This window comes from Curcuma longa, unplaced genomic scaffold (genome assembly GCF_044706935.1).
Source record: "Curcuma longa cultivar G26 ecotype Majalengka, Jawa Barat unplaced genomic scaffold, ITB_CL_G26_1.1 utg8573_np1212_1322966_RagTag, whole genome shotgun sequence".
In the NCBI taxonomy this organism is placed as follows: Eukaryota; Viridiplantae; Streptophyta; class Magnoliopsida; order Zingiberales; family Zingiberaceae; genus Curcuma; species Curcuma longa.
In genome coordinates this window covers 917,813-936,447 of record NW_027435604.1, presented here as the reverse complement: position 1 = coordinate 936,447, position 18,635 = coordinate 917,813, and the positions used below count along the sequence as shown (strand labels likewise).

Sequence of the window (18,635 nt, the reverse complement as noted above, 5' to 3'; positions counted from 1 at the left end):
CTTTACTGCCTCATATCTCCGCCACCCATCGTCTCCTCCTCCTCCTCCTCGACCGATGCAGCTGCCCTCTCTTTGCTCGATCCGAGCCCTAACCCTAACCATCCGCCAGTGCCAGAGCTTGCTATGACGGGAGAGTCGGCGACGCGAGGGGTGTAGGGAGTCGAGTCCAGGCGAGGAGTTGCTCAGGCGGTTCTCCGCCGATAAGGACGCTGATCAAGCCTTAGAGATAGTCGCGGAAGCACTTGTGATTTCTCTGAGTGACATTGAAGTTCGCCCATCAGATGGGATTATGGTGATCTGTAGCGCGTGCACTTGTTATTTCTTCACATTACATTACACACGAGTTATTGACAAAGTTATGATCCAAATTCTTCAGCATGTAGACTTTAATTGTAGTGGATCCAAGTCTCCTCCACAAACCTGCATCCATGTTCTAAATTCTAAATCGATATTTTGGAGCATATTAAATATTAGTTACTTCAGCTTTTATGTTCGATCTTCTCATGGTCTGAATGCTATTTAACTAGCTTCCTCAAAGGATGGTAGATGGCATTGCTCTCAGGAAGCAGCTTTTATCCCAATATGATCTTCTTCAGGCTCAAATCAAAGAGCTTTAATTGACTAGCAGCCGACAGAGAGGTCTGTTTTTTCTTTGTTCTCCTTTAGTAACTTTCATACCACAAGGACCTCCTGATGGCTTGAATTTTTTATATTTCTTTACATTGTTTCTGACTAAACTGTGATATTCTCTTTTAGGATTTGAATCAGTCCCCATGCTTTGAAACAATCTGTCTTTGGTGATCGGCGAAGAGTCAAGAAGGTACGAAGAAGCTTGGAAAGTTCCCTTTCAGGGAGGATTGAACTAATTGAGAGCTATGCAAAAGTAAGTTTCGTGGATAGGAAAAGTGTTTCCATTTTGTCTATTGTTTTTCTTTTTTATATTTGACGAATTTGGAATTGTATTTACCCGTGCAAATATCTTCAATGATTGAAATTGAAGTGGGAATGAATTCTGATGTTCTAGCTGCTGAAGCAGTGAACAATGCAGTCAGTATTACAAAATAAACCATTTCTCATTAACCAGAATTTATTTAAATATTAGTTACTTCCATTTTTATTATACTTCATTGTGTAGGAGAACATTGCACAACAAATGCAACAGATTATAGATAGAAAATCTTGAAGAGGCAAGTATATCTCTTCTAGTGTTTGCATAAGTTTGCAGTTAATATTCTTGCGATGTTACCTTAGTACATTGAATGAAATGGTTTCTTTTGAGGGCAAAATACTATAGATGATTCTTTGCAGACTTGATTAGTATAAATGTGTTAAAGCACATTGACACTACAGTGACTGTTGCTCTAATAACATCAATTTGCTTCCGAAACTGGATTTTGTGTTTAAATACTGCATAAAGGCATGTTCCCATTGCAATTATACATGTTAAGTTTGAGCAATCCAGTCAAGTCTAATTATCCGCCCAGGGGAAGTGCAATGATGTAAAAGCATGAATTGCCCTTTGCTTGTGCCATAAACTTTTAGTAGCATCTCTTGTCATTTGAGTGTATAACCTTCCATGCCTACTAATCTTGGTCCAAGATCAATGGATGAGATGGCTCAGCAAAGTAACAACAATCGAATAATTTCGACTGGCTGGATACAAGTCGTGTCGGTCTTCCTTCAAATCTGTCTCTGACTGGTTGAACTTTTTTCAGGTCGGGCTTCAATTGAGGTTGATCTTTGTTGGAAAAATTCATCGGGAGGTTGACCTTTGTTGGGGAGATTTCTTGGGATGACTTCTTAGGAAGTTAGTTTTCTCTAGAGGTAGGCTTTCAATTTTCAAGCACCATAGGAATCTTAGGACATAAGTTTGGAAAGACTCAAGAAAGATGTTAGGAGGACGACCGAGTCAAGGCTTGGCAAGGTTCCTTCGATGCTCAAGTCAAACCTCCGAGAAAAATGGAGAAACGTGAAAATGAATAGCAAAGGGAGTAGAGAAATATGGAATCTTCTTCTTTGATGATGCAATTAGTTACCTTTAAATAGAGAGAAAAAGGATGACCTTGGTTCTCGAAGGTCATACCTCTTCCCTCTTGGCCGAGAAGATACACCTCTTCTTGAGAGACACATTGTTTGATGGTTGGCGCTTTAATAACCATCGTGTCGAATCAGAGTTTCAAATTGGAAGCGAAATCCAACTCAATTGCGACTCGGAGGAACTTGACTTGAGGTCTTTTAGGAGGGCCGACTTGATCCAAACTCGGCTTGACTTAACTTGAGTTCGTCTTGACTTTGACTTCTAGTTCAATTAGACTTTTGATTTAACTATGTCACGTAGTGCTAACTTTCTCCACCATATTACCTACTGTTGGTAGATTGCATCACCTTATATTGGTAGATTGCTCATGGTAAGTATGACCTTCAATTAAATGAGATCAACCCAACTTACAAGATTACCAATATTGAATAATCCTTCAATAAAAATAATTTCTCAACAAGAATATGCTTTTTCTTGCAAAGTTTCTTATTCATGCTAAGAAAAGTGGATATTTTACATTTATTTTCCATGAAGTATCCTTCATGCATGGATCCTGTATGGGCATTGATCCTGCCTTGTGTGAGTCATACATGAAGGTGATCTTGTGCATTCTTAACTTGAAGTTTATCTTTCCCATGTCGAAATCAACATTATTAATCATGCAATGCAATGAATGGATTGCAGTAGCTATGAGGGAAAATAATTGAGTTAGGTTGTGTCCAAACTGTTTGGCAGGGTAACCTAGCAATCTCGAGATCCAGCTCTCAGGCAACTTTTGGACCGTGCATGATGGTTGAGACCCCATTTGGCATGCGAAATTCGTCTTTCTTTGAAAGATTCTTCAACAACCAACTGATCAAGACAAGGAAAGGCAAGCACTAACAATATTTGAAAGTGATACTCCTGTCTCCTGTGTGATTAGCTAATTCAATATATACTCTCACATCATTACCATCACTTCAGACTTGACTCTTCATCTATCACCCATGTATTCATGTCGGGCATCGATACTTCAAGTGGATATTTGAGATCTCTGTTGCTCACAGGTAAAAATATTTTGTACACTATTGTTGATCTTAGTTAGATGCCTAAAGTTTAGATATCTTCATTCTTTATTATGCATGGTGGACCAGAAGTTCATTTGAACAGCATTAATTTGTTCATCTCCCCTGGAATTCATAGTTTAATTGCAAGCTTTTTTCTAATCTTTTGCAGAGTGATTAGGACAAGCTACAGCTTCAACTCTGTTACTTTGTGAGTTGATCAGTTCTTAAAGGTTGGTAGTCATGCATTTGCAGGTTAAGTTCCTCTAGGAGGAACTGATTGGTTGCTGAGTCGTCGAAATTGATTCATTCAAAATCAGGTGGAGTCCATGTAGAGGAACTCCGAGTTCATTGATGGTGATCACTGAGTTATCCGGTTAGACATAATTGAACTCATTGAGTGCCCGTGGCTAGGTGCGATGATTAGGAGTGCAATCGAATTGAGCCGAGTCTAACATCAAGAGGCTCAAGTTTGGCTCGGTTTATTTTTCCCTAAGCTTGATCAGCTTGGTTAGAGTTCGATTCCAGCTTTAATTCTTAAGCTCAAGTTTAATCCGTAATGAAATTAAATACTTCATGAATGGTTTAAACTCAATTCTTCGAAAATAACTTGTTTAAAAGATAAATGAGTTTTTTAATGAATATGTTAGTAAGCTTTTTATCGAATACGTTCTCAAGTCTCTCAATGAACATATTTGTGAGTCCATGAATTAAATATTGTTAAACTCGAGTTTGACTCGATAATATTTTGGAGTTCAAAATCAAATTGGAGCTTGGCTTGTTAACTTAATAGAATGAACTTGAATATTTTTTTTTTGAACCGAAACTTAAATAGTTCATAGGCGGCTTGGCTCGTTATGTTTATTGACTCTTAGTGTTGATCATCGCTATCTTTGATTATCAGTTTCATTATCATCCCTACTTATTCCCTCTTGATAATGACTCTTGAAGTTTATTGATGATGATTGATGTGAACTCCTTGATCAGGGACAATTGGACTCCATGAGTGTCAACAACTACCTACTGTCATCGATTATCTTCAATAGGTACTTCCGTGATCATCCATTCAATGCCTATTCTGTTTTCTTCTCAGTAAAACATTTTCAAAATTCCTTTTTTTTCAAAGAGATTTTCTAAAATTTTCGTATATTTAATAACTAATTATGGTAGTAATTTATGATATGTGATTAACTGTTTTTTTTTTTTTTGCCTTCTGTGGTGGTAAAATACCTTTTAAAAAATAACTAAGAAAATCATGGTTAAAATTTCATTAGGGTTGAATTTTTAGAAGATTAATTTTTGAATATGTATAAGTTGTGCTTTAGATTTATCGAATCCGGAAGACCATCTAATTATTATTCTCAAGTTAGGATTCCTTTATTTGCAACGAAAGCAATGCTTAACTAGTTATTCATGGTTTCATGCGACTCCTTTGATATCAATTAAAGGCAAACAAGTAATTAAAAACAATTAATCTCGTGATGGCAAACAACCTTCTCACTAAAGCTTTGCTAGTGGAATCACTACTATCTCACTTTTTTTTTCTCTTTATAATCTAGATGTCCTAACTTCATCCAATTAATCTCGAAGCTAAATGATGTTCCTTTCTAGTTCTCTTATTGTTCTAAATCCAATGAGAATTGAGAGAATTTTAATCTTATAAAAATAATAATGTGGTTAGTTGAGCTTAGTTAAAAATTTAATGTCGATAAATATTTTAATAAAAAGTTTAAATAATTTTATTGAATAAATAAATAAGTAGACTCATCTATACACCCGTATAGTATATCATGAATCAAAGACAATTTTGTATACCTTTGTAAATATCATAAGATTTTAAATTTTATTTAGCACATATGAGTTTGAAAAATTTATGATGATGAGTTATTTGTCAAAATTTATTTGTGTTTTTCAATTTACTCTGATAATTTAGAATTAGTCTAACCAAAAAAAAGATTGATACTAAAATTTATAATTAATCTTAGTTTAATATATCCTGAGGATTGAATTTACAATTTATCTATCTTAATATTGACTATTGAGGCAAATATTTATTTCACAAAAGAGTTTTTAATTATTTTCTTTTTAATTTATACACAAGAAAATTTTAATTTTTTAGAAAATTTATTTCTTTCTTTACATGCAAATATATTATAAATGCTCTATTTTATAAAAAGATATTTACTTTCTTTTTTTATTTTTAAATGATTGCTATAAAAAATGTAACATGAAATTCAATATCATATACTCAATTGCATGGATATAAATCTCACTGTATGAATGTAGAATTCACTACATAGAATGTGTCATATTGAATTTTATGTTACATATAATGTATCATTGTTGTTTTTAAAATTAGGTTTAGCCAATCCGATCCACTCGATTTAAAATTTAAAGTTAAACTTGATTTAACTCACTCGACTCACTCGACTCGACTCAACTGGACTCAACTGGACTCGATTGAACCATGAATGTGGATAGAGTGCATTAGTTTGAAGCAGTCGTGGAGCCAATCAGAGGTCTGCAAAATGCGGCTATAAATAGAAGTCTGGAAAGAGGATTCGTCGTTTTCATCGCTCGTCATCCCGCATCGCTTCCTCCTCCTCCCCCGCTTCTCCAGCGTTCGATCTCCGAACCGAAAAAAAAAACAAATCAATAATTCCTCGCCGCGCGCCAAATACGAATCAAATCAAAGGTAACGATCCGTCGCGCTGCCTCCTTCGTTCTCCGCTCGCGATCTAGGGTTCGCCTTCCGTGATCTTCGCAATGTTTCTAGGGTTCCGGCAGGGGGGCGGTGGCGGATGGCGGAGGCTTCTTCGTCCAGCACGGTGGATGGAGCCGGAAGCCACGAAAGCGGCGGCAGCGGCAGTGTGAGGGAGCAGGATCGCTTCCTCCCCATCGCCAACATCATTCGGATCATGAAGAAGGGCCTCCCCGCCAACGCCAAGGTCGCCAAGGACGCCAAGGAGACGATGCAGGAGTGCGTCTCGGAGTTCATCAGCTTCGTCACCAGCGAGTGAGATCGATGGCCATCTCCTCTCATTCGTAGTTTTCGTTCCGTTGTTAGTTTGCTGATCAAATTGGAGGGTGTTGATGACGGAAGGGCGAGCGATCGTTGCCAGAAGGAGAAGCGGAAGACGATCAATGGGGACGATCTGCTTTGGTCGATGGCGACGCTAGGGTTTGAGGACTACATCGAGCCGCTGAAGTTGTACCTGCAGAAATACCGTGAAGTATGTTTATATTCTACGCGATGATCTTAATCATGCACTCTGACCCTTGTTTTTTTTCATCTACCGATTTGGATGGATTTTATCGACGCTAATGCTGTTGTTGTAGTTGGAGGTAATTATCTGATCCCTCTATTTTGCTACCTTTAGCCGCTAACGCTTTGAAGTTTGAATGAGGATACATAGGTTTGATTTTCTGCCCAGGGTGGAGATGGGACTGCAAGGAGAGAAATGGGGGGATCTCATCCTGGCACAACCACACCAGGGGAATACCAGGTACCATGTTCAATGATTCTTCTACTCTGCTTGTTAACAGGATCGATTTTTAATTGTTGTCATTTTTTAATACGGTATAACTAGGTTCATCAACAAAATTCTCTTGCACAGGGTATGAATTACGTGAATCCTCAGGTATTCTCCTTCCAAATACATGAAACTCTAACTTATAATATCATATACAGGGTCAATTAGAATTAGAATCCTTTGTAATTTCTTGATCATTGGTATGCAATTTACACTGTTTTTTATTTGGTCTAGTTTCTTTTTCAACTATTTTCTTTGCTTTCTGACCTCCCTGGTTAATAGATGATATGCACATAGCCATCAACTAAGGGAGTTAAATCTATGGGGTGAAAATTGAAGTTGTTCATTTTCGCTAGTTTTCATTTCATGGGGAATAAATGACAATTTTGATCTGAAAAATTGCTAACTAATATTTGTTTTGTTGTTAGGCATAGTGGCATTTGGTGTTTGTCCATACCTCTATTTATCATCTTTCACAACAATCTGGATGGATGCTTGATCCCTCAGATTTTTTGTTCTTAATTTTGTGACGATATACATTTTTCTATATACAGTATCATTCTCAAATGTTATAATTCACTTTATTTGGAAAATTGGGTATTGGTATTTGGTCATAGTAATGCGATAAGATTGTAAAATTATCTTTCTGCAAACTTGGTCTATGGAAAGTACAGGAACCATTACATGGTAGATCATATATTTAAATTCAACTCATTCAAGTTTTGACAAATAAATGAATTGTTCTGTATGCATGATCTAGAAGCACTACCATCACTAGCTTTAGGTTCGCTATTTTTCTTGCTATTTGACAAGTTTGTTTGTTTTTCTTTGTTTTAATTGACCAAATTTATTAGATTGCTGATTGCCTAGGTAATTTTTTGAGCACGTTTTGTACAGTTTTTGTTTGTTCGAATTGCCCAGTTCCTCTTGGTTTTGTGTTGACTTAATTTACTTGGTTAGTTGTCTTGGTCAACAGTTAAAAATTAGTATTATATTAAAATATTTTTCACATATTTTTCTTTAGGTTTAATTAGTTTGATAATAATTTTCACATGTAAGATCCTAATTATTTAGGTTACCTATACGTATAGTGGTCTTTATTCCACATTATTCTAACAACATCAGCAACATAACAGGAACAAATTTCCTCAGCAGCCTTATTGGCGATAAATTCAACAGGACAACATTTAGCTTCATGCATATGATTTTTTTTATTGTGTACCATAGCCACTTCAAAATCTTATGGTTGGAACAATGATGTTCCGTATTTTATCAAAGTCCTTCCAACTAATCTTATTAGCTAAGTGATGTTTCATTGTCACTGGCAACCAAATGATGGTAAAGTAGGTGTAGTGGCTGAAATTTTATGATTTTTTGTTCTCTATTCATAATATCCAAGGACCATTTAGCTTTGTAAAGAATACTAGAAGAAATTTACTATTACCACAAGAAAAAACAAATAAATGAATTATGGCCTTATGTTAAACTTGCACAAATTAAAGAACTGAAGTATAATCTAATATGATAAACCCTTGGTGCAAAATGCTTGGTTTTAACTTGGTGGTGGTATAAGTATCTAATCTCACTAAACTCCCTCATTACTCGACAACTTTCCTTGTGAGACTAGCTAAGAATGTCATAATTTCCCCATTTCAAATTTGATGTCCTCATCAAGGCTTGAAATCCTTTGTTGACGCATATGAGGCCCAGCTAAGATGGCTCCATCACCACATATATCCCTTTTCCAATTTGAACACCTTACCAAGTATAATCCTTGGACTACCTAGATACGAGCTATAACAACATGTCTAAGTGAGACAACCACTGTTAACTTTATAGGCACAAGCATAGGTCCAAAATGCTCGAGACCAAGTTAATTATAAGTTCACTTACTTAAAAGCCTTATGAACTCCTTGCATTAGCCTACAATTTCTTATGTGAGCTTACCTAAAAGCCATTCTATATTGATTTTTAAAGTGTAAGTCATTGTTTTTTGGCATGGGTGAAATCTTTTGTTCCCCGCTGACTAACCCACGAGAAGGCACTAGACATGGTTGCTAGAACCTCCTTTCTTCATTTGTGAGTGACCACGAATGATGAAGCAAGACTAGTGTTCCACAATGAGACTTCTTTAAAGTAAGCCTCTTCCTTTGCCTTTGTTTGCACCTCTTCCTCCTTTTCCTTTGCCTTTGTCCACCTCTTCCTCCTCATCCTTGCCCTCCTTGGAGTGACTAACATTCAATTGAAATGGAACAATATCATCATGTAGGGAAACTTCAAATTAGGTCTGCAATTTGATTTGTAAATCAACTCAAGCTAACATTTTGACCATGGGTGCCTTCTAAATATTATAACTAGAATATTGATACTTTTATATGCTTAAAAGAGCTTATTTTAATAAAAAATTTAATTGCAACTTGTTTTGTAAAATCACATATGCCATGTAATTTAAGGTATTTTGTGAAGAAAGATGCTTTTGGTAATAACATATTGGGCAAAAATCAAGGTGTTTTTTTCCCAAATCATCAAAGGGGCATCCCACTTTAATTTTTTTATCAAAAGGGTGCCTCACCTCACTGTTTGGCCGTGTACAATTACTCAATTACCCCTTCGGTACTGTACAATTATCTCTCGCCTAATTTCTGAACCGGTTGAGCATGTTATAGCAGCTATGGTGCAACAGTTTCGTAGTTGCTATAACATGAATTTTTGAACAACTATAAAACTGAAGTTGCTACACTGTGCCCGACCGGCTCAAGATTTAGGTGGGAGATAGCAGTATTCGAGAGCAGTTGGATAATTATATATGGTTGAATAGTAGGATGAATCATCCTTTGAATAAAAAAATCAAAGTGGGGCGCCTCTTGATGATTTGAAAAAGAAGGGGCACCCTTTTGACTTTTGCCCAAGCATATTTATGGGGGTGTGCCTTTTGGTAATTTTGTAATGTGGGTGACTTTTGGTCATTTCCCATTAGATGTGATACTTTCTTATGCCTAAAAGAGATTACATATTGAAAAATATAATGGGAAGCTATTTTGTAAGATAACTTATGCCTTGTAATTAAGGGTATTATGGGAAGATGGCCTATTGTTTATAAAAGAAAATTATAGGGGTTCCTTTTGATCATTGTCAATTATAAAGGGTGTGTCTTGGTAGATTGCACAAAAAAAATTCCACTTGAGCAAGATAATATTGGAAGTCTGAAGTATCAAATTCAGTTGTATGATACTTGGAAGCACCTAGTTGACAATATACTACTCATTTTGCACATGTAATATTATGGCACATACAGAACTTTCTTTAGACAGTAAAATTAATGTTTCTTTTTATCTCCACATTGTAGTTCTATAATGGCGACCTCTGACTTTCAATATCATCTGTTTACATTCTAGGAGATACTTCTTCCAGGTAAGTTTGCTGAATTTTTACATGATGACGTTCACTTAACATTTGAAGTTATTTATTTTGTGATTAATGCTCAAATGGAGCGTTTAAGTATACTTTTTTTTTTTTTGGCCAGATTCTGTTTTATTTTCTTAAAATTTGTGTTAAAAATAAGACTACACAGTGGCTGTTACCGTTGCTTGTTCTCTACTGTTCCAGTAAATGTGTTCAAGGGATTGCCTCACAACTTATACCAATTGTTGGCGTAGAGCTTTATGCCTCGACGAAGGCTTTCTTTGCTTCATTTTTTGTATTCTCTGATTTTTGATAATATAATGCCTCAGCTTCTCTACATAAATTATTAGTCAAGAGTTAGGATCTAGCAGTTTGAACGGTAGCGTTGCTTAAAGTACACGTGAAATTTTTGTGTTGAATATATCAATGTCTATCCTTCTTCTTATGTTTTTCTTTTTTTCGGAATTTACATTGAATTTGGTCTGGCAAAGTACAAGAGATTGGTGGTCTATCATGTTTGCCAAATCGTATAATTAAATCATGGTTTTTAACACCAACAAACATTGTCTATCATGTTGGCCACTCGGTCAAATTTATTTTATGGAGACGGATGGAAAGCTGATAGAGAGACCAATCAAGCATCAATTCAGTCTAGGAATAGTGTCTAGTGTTACGACAAGTTATCTAAGGAAAGATAAGGAGGGACAATAACTAATGTCGGAAAATAATTAATGTTTTTTTTTAAATATTGACTACAAATATGAATAGTGGCTTATTTACTTGTGTGGATAGAACAGGAGATTGGTTAAACATAAAGGCAGGAACATAAACATGAAGAGGGAGAGAAAAGTGTTAAAACTAGAGAGCTCAATTTATTAAAGTAGCAGGTAATTTAGTTTGATGATAGCTCAATATTTAAGCTCAAAATACCAGCTTTTTCTATTGTGTTTCCCCTTTCATATCTGAATTTATCGCAGTGCTGACTGATTCCACTCTGTCAATGAAATTTTGCTGGTATAACTAATCCATCCCGCTGCCTTTGTAAATACAGGTTCGTCCTGCAACGTAAGAAGTATTTCTTCATGCTGTCATTGTTCTTGAATTTAGCAGTGCCATTTCCTCTTTTCTTTTTTCTTTTTCCCTTTTCATTTGGTGCAAATTGTTTATTTTTGTAGATTGCTAGTTTTCCATAATTCCAACTACTGATCTGGTGTAATTACCGATCCCATTTCACTTAAGACAGACCTGTTATTTTTGTTTTTTTTTTAGTTAACGTATTTTATTTGTTTGTCTTTGCTTGCTTGAGGCACTTTTATATTAAAGCTTAAGACTCGTATGTCTCGGGAAATTAAAGTATTAAAAAATTTATAATATAATTCCAGTTTTGTCAATATTTATAATTTTAAATATCTTCTCTTCAAAATTTAATCGTTCCTCGAAATCTCCTCTCCACTCCCGTAACTCTCTCCTTTAACATCTTCCTCCCTGTACAGTAGTCTTTTCTTCTTTTAATTTGTTTTTAGTTCTTTAAATTTAATCTCCCAATTTTCTTGTGTGTATGCAACGAGAGAGATCTCGAGGGAAGGAGGAGGAACATAAAATGGTCGACTGAATTTTGACGCTGACTCATAAACAAAAAGTCAAATCGATCTAATCGGCGTCAGCAAAACTTTCCACCGGATTTAGATTCTGTGGGTCAACGCGATCTAGTCGAAAAAAAAGTGGTAGCGGCTCATTTAGCAAGTCAATAAAGATTTTAAGGCAAAGAATGAGCCTTAAAAAATGGGCCTTATTAATTAATTAATTTATATACATTTATTAAAAAGATTTGGTCCGATTGTAATCGCAGAAAAGTCCAAACTTAGTAATTACCACTTGTGAAAAACGAGCACCATAAAAGTGTTTGAGACGTGGCAAGTTTGAAGTGTTGCTACCCTCCAAAATGCAATAAGTTCTCGTAAGTGTTGCTACACTCGATCTCTCTTCTCTTTTAGTAGGGAATTTTTTTTTTTTATAAATAGAATAGTTATTTGATCTAGAAAAATGAATATATTAAACCTATTTAATAGACTTTCAAATATATCCTAATTAGATATAAGAAAAATACATTGCCATTGTGATAAGGATATATAACAAAGTCCAAGTTTATGGGCAAAATGTGCTCTCAATTATGGTTTTATCTTTTGCCATGCAGCTTCCTTTAAAGCAAAGCTATCACTATCACTTACACCTTTTTTAATAATAGAAATAATAATAATATAATGATGCATGTTTTCTAGCTAAGCAAAGATGCATGATGGTAGACATCTTCAATGATCATTGCCCCCACAGAGTTAACAAAGTTGACATTAATTCTATCTTCTATTTCACTATTAATGGCTTTTATGTTTTAGATTATATATATATATATATATATATAATTATATGTTATACATACCATGAGTATCTAGTATAATTGTTTTTAATTTAATTTAATTTAAATTTTGAATTTTGAATTTTAAACACTATATCTTAAATCTTAAAAAAAAAAAGATTATATTACTGCTTACAGTCGATGTGTAACATATCAAATTTATATATATATTAATATACACGTATTATTATCAATTTGACCTTTGTTATTTTATTGACTCTTCATTTTGTCAACTAAATAAAACTTATTTAGTTGTTGAAAGAAAGATCATTTGGGTCCCATCATCGTTGTCGTCTCTACCAACGCCATCTTAAGTATGACGAGTGGGCTCGACTTTGGTTTGTTCTACCTTTGCTAGTTCATGCTCTATGAGGATGATGACAAATGTAACAAAGATTATTGTGATAAATGACATTATGATAAACCGAGCACATATACTTATATCGAGCATTTTTGAGAGATCAATTCACCATCACACTAAAACGTCTCTTATACTACGTAATCAAGGGTACGAATGATTTTTAATAAAAACATAATATAGGAGTGTGTTTTTTAAAAATATTTTTCAATAGAAACACATTAATTTTAGTTAATTGTCCTTTAAAATTGTATAATCAATTTATTAAAATTTATCATATCTTAACAATTAATTAATCTAAAATTAAATATTCTATAACCATTCCAAATAGTTAGTTAATATCTATGTTCCTGTTGAGATCGCATCTTGGACACGTCATCGACCATTCAGTATCAGGGTTCACTGCTCGAGGAGGAAAATACACCGAGCTCTGAAATCCTGCAAACACCGAGACAATGAGAAGGAAGACTAAGGGTGTCCTGGCTTGACCACTCCGACACTCAAAATCAGTCACCAGTTAAGGAAGGAAGAAGGACTGAATTGAAGAGGTTTTTTTTTTTGATGTGTGTGCATACCTTGTAGACGTGAAGAATGAGAGTTATATAGGCGAGGGTGAAAGAATGACAAAGACTTGTCGTATCCTTAATTAAGGAGAACATCCGTACATGGAGATCTTGCCAGAAGAAATGTCCCATCCGAGTGAGGAAAATGTTTCATAATTATCATAATAGCCAGAAGTCGTATCATTCAGCATCATATTATGATATAGGACAACAAAAGTAGGGGAGTATGTTATAATTATTTATAACATTTTGGCAGCGATTTGACTGACTGATGAAAATGAGAGGAATCAATCTAGTGTTAGGCAGGAGTCAGATGACCAGGGGTTTGAGGGGACTAATTGGTGGAAAAGTCGGCCCCTTGAGCGGAGCTCGACCACTTGGGTTCGAGTGAAGTACCAATGGGAAGAGGGCCAAGCTGGGGGTATGAGGCCTAATCATTGAGTCAGATCTCCAGGGGTTTGTCCAGGCAGCCCGTGACCAAGTAGTTTCAGGATCAGAGCTCTGAGTCAGGTATAGATTCGAACCTTGAAACAGATTGGCTGTCCCAAGTAGAACCTATTTGTTAGGTCAGGCGGTAGACCTCGACCTGAGCTGCATTGGGCTCGTATGTGGGTGGAGTATGGTGGGATGGCACCGAGTCGGGTAGACTCGACAGAGTGGTCAGTAGTGAGCTTCGGGAGAAGCCACTGTGTGGGAGTTGGTTTTTTCGGAAAGGTCGGAATTTGGATCCTGATCGTTCTATGCATCGGATTGAGGTCACCGACTCCGGGCATGAAAAGTCAACCTTCTGTCTGACATGTCACCTGCTTAGACCGTTCTTGATTTTTTCGAGGTGGATCCGACCACCTCATAACACCCATAATATGAGACCACCTCATAACACCCATACCAATCTATATTCATCTTCTCAAGAACACAACACACATCACAATTTCTCTACAAAAACGTGCATAATTGCGCCTTTGTTTATTTATTTCTAGATGTTCCTAAGAAAATTTTAAATTATCCTCGAGCCAAATTATATTGGCACTATTATGTAAGAAAATATACATTATGGAGAGCTAAATTGAAATTTGTTCCAAGAACATAATAAACCTAAAAAGACGTCTAAAAATCCAATCTTTAAAACAATTTTCAATAATTACCACTTTTTTAAATATATATATATATATAATTTTCTCATTAAAAAGAAATTGTTTGACTAAATTAAAGTTGCTGTCCTATAAATACACGGCGTCACTCCTGCTTTAATCTGCTCTCTCTCTCTCTGTAACGCAGTCCGAAAACTTTCCTTTTCCTTCTTTACTTCATCCTGCTTAACGGGCGAGTGCAGTGCTCGGCAGGAGAAACCAGAGAAGAGTTCGGTGGGCGAGCGATGGGAGGTTGCTTTCCCTGCACCAGACCCCCGAAGAACGACGGGAAGGACCAGATCTCACCAGCGTCAGGTAATCTTCCATCGGGATTTCTCGGCCGCAAGGTGGCCCCTTTTTTTTCCTTTTTTTTTTTTTTTTGCTTCTGAGTGGCTAGTTGAAGATCGTTATGGTCGACGATTTCTTCTGTCTGTTTCTTTTCTGATGGGACAAGTGGATTTTGATCGGGGGAGTTGGATTTCCGGCGGAAAGTTTTGGGTTTTTTTACTGCTCGATTCGCCGATCTGCGACGTTGTTCTTCCGGTTGGTGTTTGGAAAATGGATCGATGCTAGATTTTGAGGTGGGTCGGGTGGGTGGGCTACTGCTGCGGCTTCCATTTGAATGATATTACGAGCGGCGGCAGGCAAGCGATTCGGGAGCGAAAAGGATACCGATCGAGCAGTCGATGGTTGTCATACCTTTGAACTACCAGATTAACCTTTGTATTTTGGTTGCTATTTCGATCAACGATTTTTCCCCTTTGTTTGTTTGATCTGCAACAAGTGTTATTTGAAACAGATTGTGTCCACATCTGGACTTCATTGAACAGTGTTTTCACATGTATCCCAAATGTAACATGGTTTTTCTACTGGTATTCCTTGAAACCCAGAACACCTCTAGATTTAGTACTGGTTCCAAGCTATGGATTCTCTTGTTGAATGCCAAAGTGTAAGCGTGGCTGTCATAACCTTTTTGCTTGGATTTGTATCAGAAAAGTTGGAATCAAAATCATCATCTGCAGACTTGAAGAAACAAAGCTCACTGAAGGAAAAACAGATCTCCAGCAGTACTTCCGGGAGGATCGCCGCTCAGACGCTTACGTTTCGCGAATTGGCTGCTGCAACTAGGAATTTTAGAGCTGATTGCCTCTTGGGGGAAGGTGGATTTGGTCGAGTTTATAAAGGAAGATTGGAAAGTAGCAACCAGGTCAGTTCATCTTAACTCATGGTTTGTTATTTATTTATGATCTACTGTTGAAGCTTCTGATCTTGCTAGTGATGGATGAATAATTGTAACTCGAAATGGTATCTAGTATCATGTCTTTTATTGAAATTATTTAGCATTTCAGATTTGGTGTTGCTATATAAAGTTGATAATGGAAAATTTTGTCTTCTTCTGTCAGGTTGTTGCTATAAAGCAGCTCGATCGCAATGGCTTACAAGGGAACAGGGAATTTCTCGTCGAAGTTCTGATGTTAAGTCTTCTTCACCACCCTAATCTTGTTAATCTTATTGGATATTGTGCTGATGGAGATCAAAGGCTTCTGGTTTATGAATACATGGCATTAGGATCCTTGGAAGATCATCTTCACGGTTCGTTGTGGCATGATCATAACATTTCTCGTATTTTTATTTATTTGGACTCACGATTGCTCTGCTCATGCGAATGCAATGCAATGCAACAGATCCTTCTCCAGATAAGAAGTGGCTTGATTGGAACACTAGAATGAAAATAGCTGCAGGTGCGGCAAAAGGATTAGAGTATTTGCATGATACTGCAAGTCCTCCTGTAATTTATCGAGATTTAAAATGCTCCAATATCCTTCTTGATGAGGATTATAATCCCAAGTTATCAGATTTTGGCTTGGCAAAGCTAGGCCCTGTTGGCGATAACACTCATGTGTCAACAAGAGTGATGGGCACCTATGGGTATTGTGCTCCTGAATATGCAATGACTGGACAATTGACACTAAAGTCTGATGTTTATAGCTTTGGAGTCGTTCTTTTAGAGGTTATCACGGGGAGACGGGCTATTGACAATTCTAGAGCTGCAGGGGAGCACAATCTTGTTGCATGGGTAAGCATATAAGCATGATAATCTAATCTCCTATATCTACATCTGAAGTTCAAAAATAGAAAATAGATGCAGGAACATAAAGGTTTTCTGTTCCAGATTGTGCTGTTCAATTTATTTATTTTCAGCATCATTTTCATGACTCATTACACTATTTTCGGTGCATTTACTCTTTGTTCTAGTTGGGTTAGATTAGGACCTTCTGATATTGTCCAGTATCCAGTTAATGAATTGATCCTATCCCAATTAGTTCAAACCCAGCTTGAGGTGCTTGCCATTATGATTATTCGTAACTGTCTAGCTTAAGACGAACATGATTCTTACTACGGAGGAAAAATTTTCGTTGTTCTTGTACAAAGTCGATTGTCGCTTGAATCATATTGTTTTTCCTTGAATCAGCATATATTCTATGGTTACAGGCACGACCACTGTTCAGAGACAGGAGGAAATTTGCTCAGATGGCTGATCCAATGCTTCTGGGACACTACCCGGTCCGAGGCTTATACCAGGCGCTAGCCGTGGCAGCAATGTGTTTGCAAGAGCAGCCTAGCATGAGGCCTCTGATAGCTGATGTTGTCACAGCCCTCACCTACCTAGCTTCACAATCTTACAACCCCAAGATCCAAAACCAGACCTCCTCCCAATGGGCAGCTCCAGGATCACCTCAGACAAGATTGGACATAGATAAAAGACCACACAATGGATCAGAAAGAGATCGATCCAGAGCATCAAAGTGAAATCACCGGATAGATCACCTTAAGAGTCGATACTGATCTCATTGCAAGATCAATCACCTCCAGAACAGTGCCATGTCCAGACTGAGAAAAGTCCTACCACCATGTGTTCATGGTTAAAGTTACACCATCATTTTGGCATACGGTTAATGAGCTTGCTACAATTGCTGCGTAAACCAACGGGAACCAGATCCTTCTTCGGTCAACGGAATCAGATCTTTGTTTATTTATTTTCCTCATGGTTGTATATGTTGTTTCTAGCCCTTGTATCTAAGTCCAGTGTTAGACATCATATATTATAATATCTAGATTACTTTTGAAATGTTTCTCATTTGTAATGGTAAAAATGACTACTCTAAACCTTGTTCTTCATATTAGGGTATGTTTTATTGGACAGAATGACATGCAGGGGCTTGGCCAGGAGAAAGGACAGCAAGAGGATGCAGCAGCTGAGCCAGCAAGGCCATGTCCTACTATTTTGCCAACCTAGCAATTGCTGCATTCATGAATGGTGTCTGATCACAGCATTCTCAAGAGAAGCAGCCCACAGGTAATGAGCCAGCTCCTCCTCTGGTCCCAGCTTCTTTACACCTTTGTCGCTCTCATTTCCTTCCCACTACACATGTAGCAGGTCTTTGTGGTACTTGATCTATGGATACAATTCTACCAACTCGAGGTGTCGCGCAGTCGAGCTCATGCATGTCTGTCTCACGATGGAAAACAGGATCATGCAGTTATGTGTGTTGAAGCTGAGCTGCTGGATCAACCAATTAAGCTGTGTTTTTCACACTAATTGGACAAGGTCCCTGCTGTTCACTCTTTTAAATACACAACTGTATTTAAATTGCATTGTTCACTTTGCCAGTAGGCAGAAGAAATTTATGTGAAATTGAAGATTGAATTTGAATTACCTGGCGATCTCCCCTGGCATGATATCAGTGCACGAGAACAAGAGACAAAGCTCCACCTGCAGCACACCCACACTAAGTCATGGACTAGCAGAAAAAAGAATAGATGTATTTATCTAAGTGTCATTAGCTAATTGTTTTTCCGATAATTGAACCGGTTGGGTTAGGTTAGGTTGGGTCCGGTCGGAACATGAATGACAAAATCATGGACTGACAACTTCAATCTTTTGACTTGGTGGTGCATCTTCAATTATTTGTTTGTGGTACCACAAGATGAAGGAGATTCCAAAACCTACTGCAGCAGATGTAATGATACATGATTAAAGGGGGGGAATTTAATGTGCTGCGATCTGCAGCCCCCCATAGTGTTTTCTGTCTGAGCCAAACATTCTACATTAATAGATTCTCCAATGGAGGAACACAAGGAAAAAGGGTTACT

At 36.9% G+C, this 18,635-nt stretch overlaps 1 protein-coding gene and 1 pseudogene across 1 annotated transcript; both read left to right on the top strand.

Moving 5' to 3' along the window:
- The first annotated feature begins 5,671 nt into the window (after window positions 1–5,671).
- Window positions 5,672–11,222, top strand: LOC141820907 (nuclear transcription factor Y subunit B-1-like; annotated as a pseudogene).
- A 3,401-nt stretch (window positions 11,223–14,623) lies between these two features.
- On the top strand, window positions 14,624–17,614 carry LOC141820802 (putative serine/threonine-protein kinase PBL7). The gene is made up of 5 exons (XM_074708153.1): window positions 14,624–14,795; window positions 15,473–15,687; window positions 15,884–16,073; window positions 16,166–16,557; window positions 16,974–17,614. The coding sequence occupies exons 1-5, from the start codon at window positions 14,726–14,728 to the stop codon at window positions 17,289–17,291; spliced, it is 1,185 nt and encodes a 394-aa protein (XP_074564254.1). The 5' UTR covers window positions 14,624–14,725; the 3' UTR covers window positions 17,292–17,614.
- The last annotated feature ends 1,021 nt before the right edge of the window (window positions 17,615–18,635 follow it).

Excerpts from the sequence above, each read along its gene's own strand:
- LOC141820802 (XM_074708153.1), top strand. The coding sequence starts at position 14,726 with ATGGGAGGTTGCTTTCCCTGCACCAGACCCCCGAAGAACGACGGGAAG. Across the intron at positions 14,796-15,472 it reads CCAGATCTCACCAGCGTCAG|AAAAGTTGGAATCAAAATCA; the intron begins GTAATCTTCCAT and ends GATTTGTATCAG. Across the intron at positions 16,074-16,165 it reads CTTGGAAGATCATCTTCACG|ATCCTTCTCCAGATAAGAAG; the intron begins GTTCGTTGTGGC and ends GCAATGCAACAG.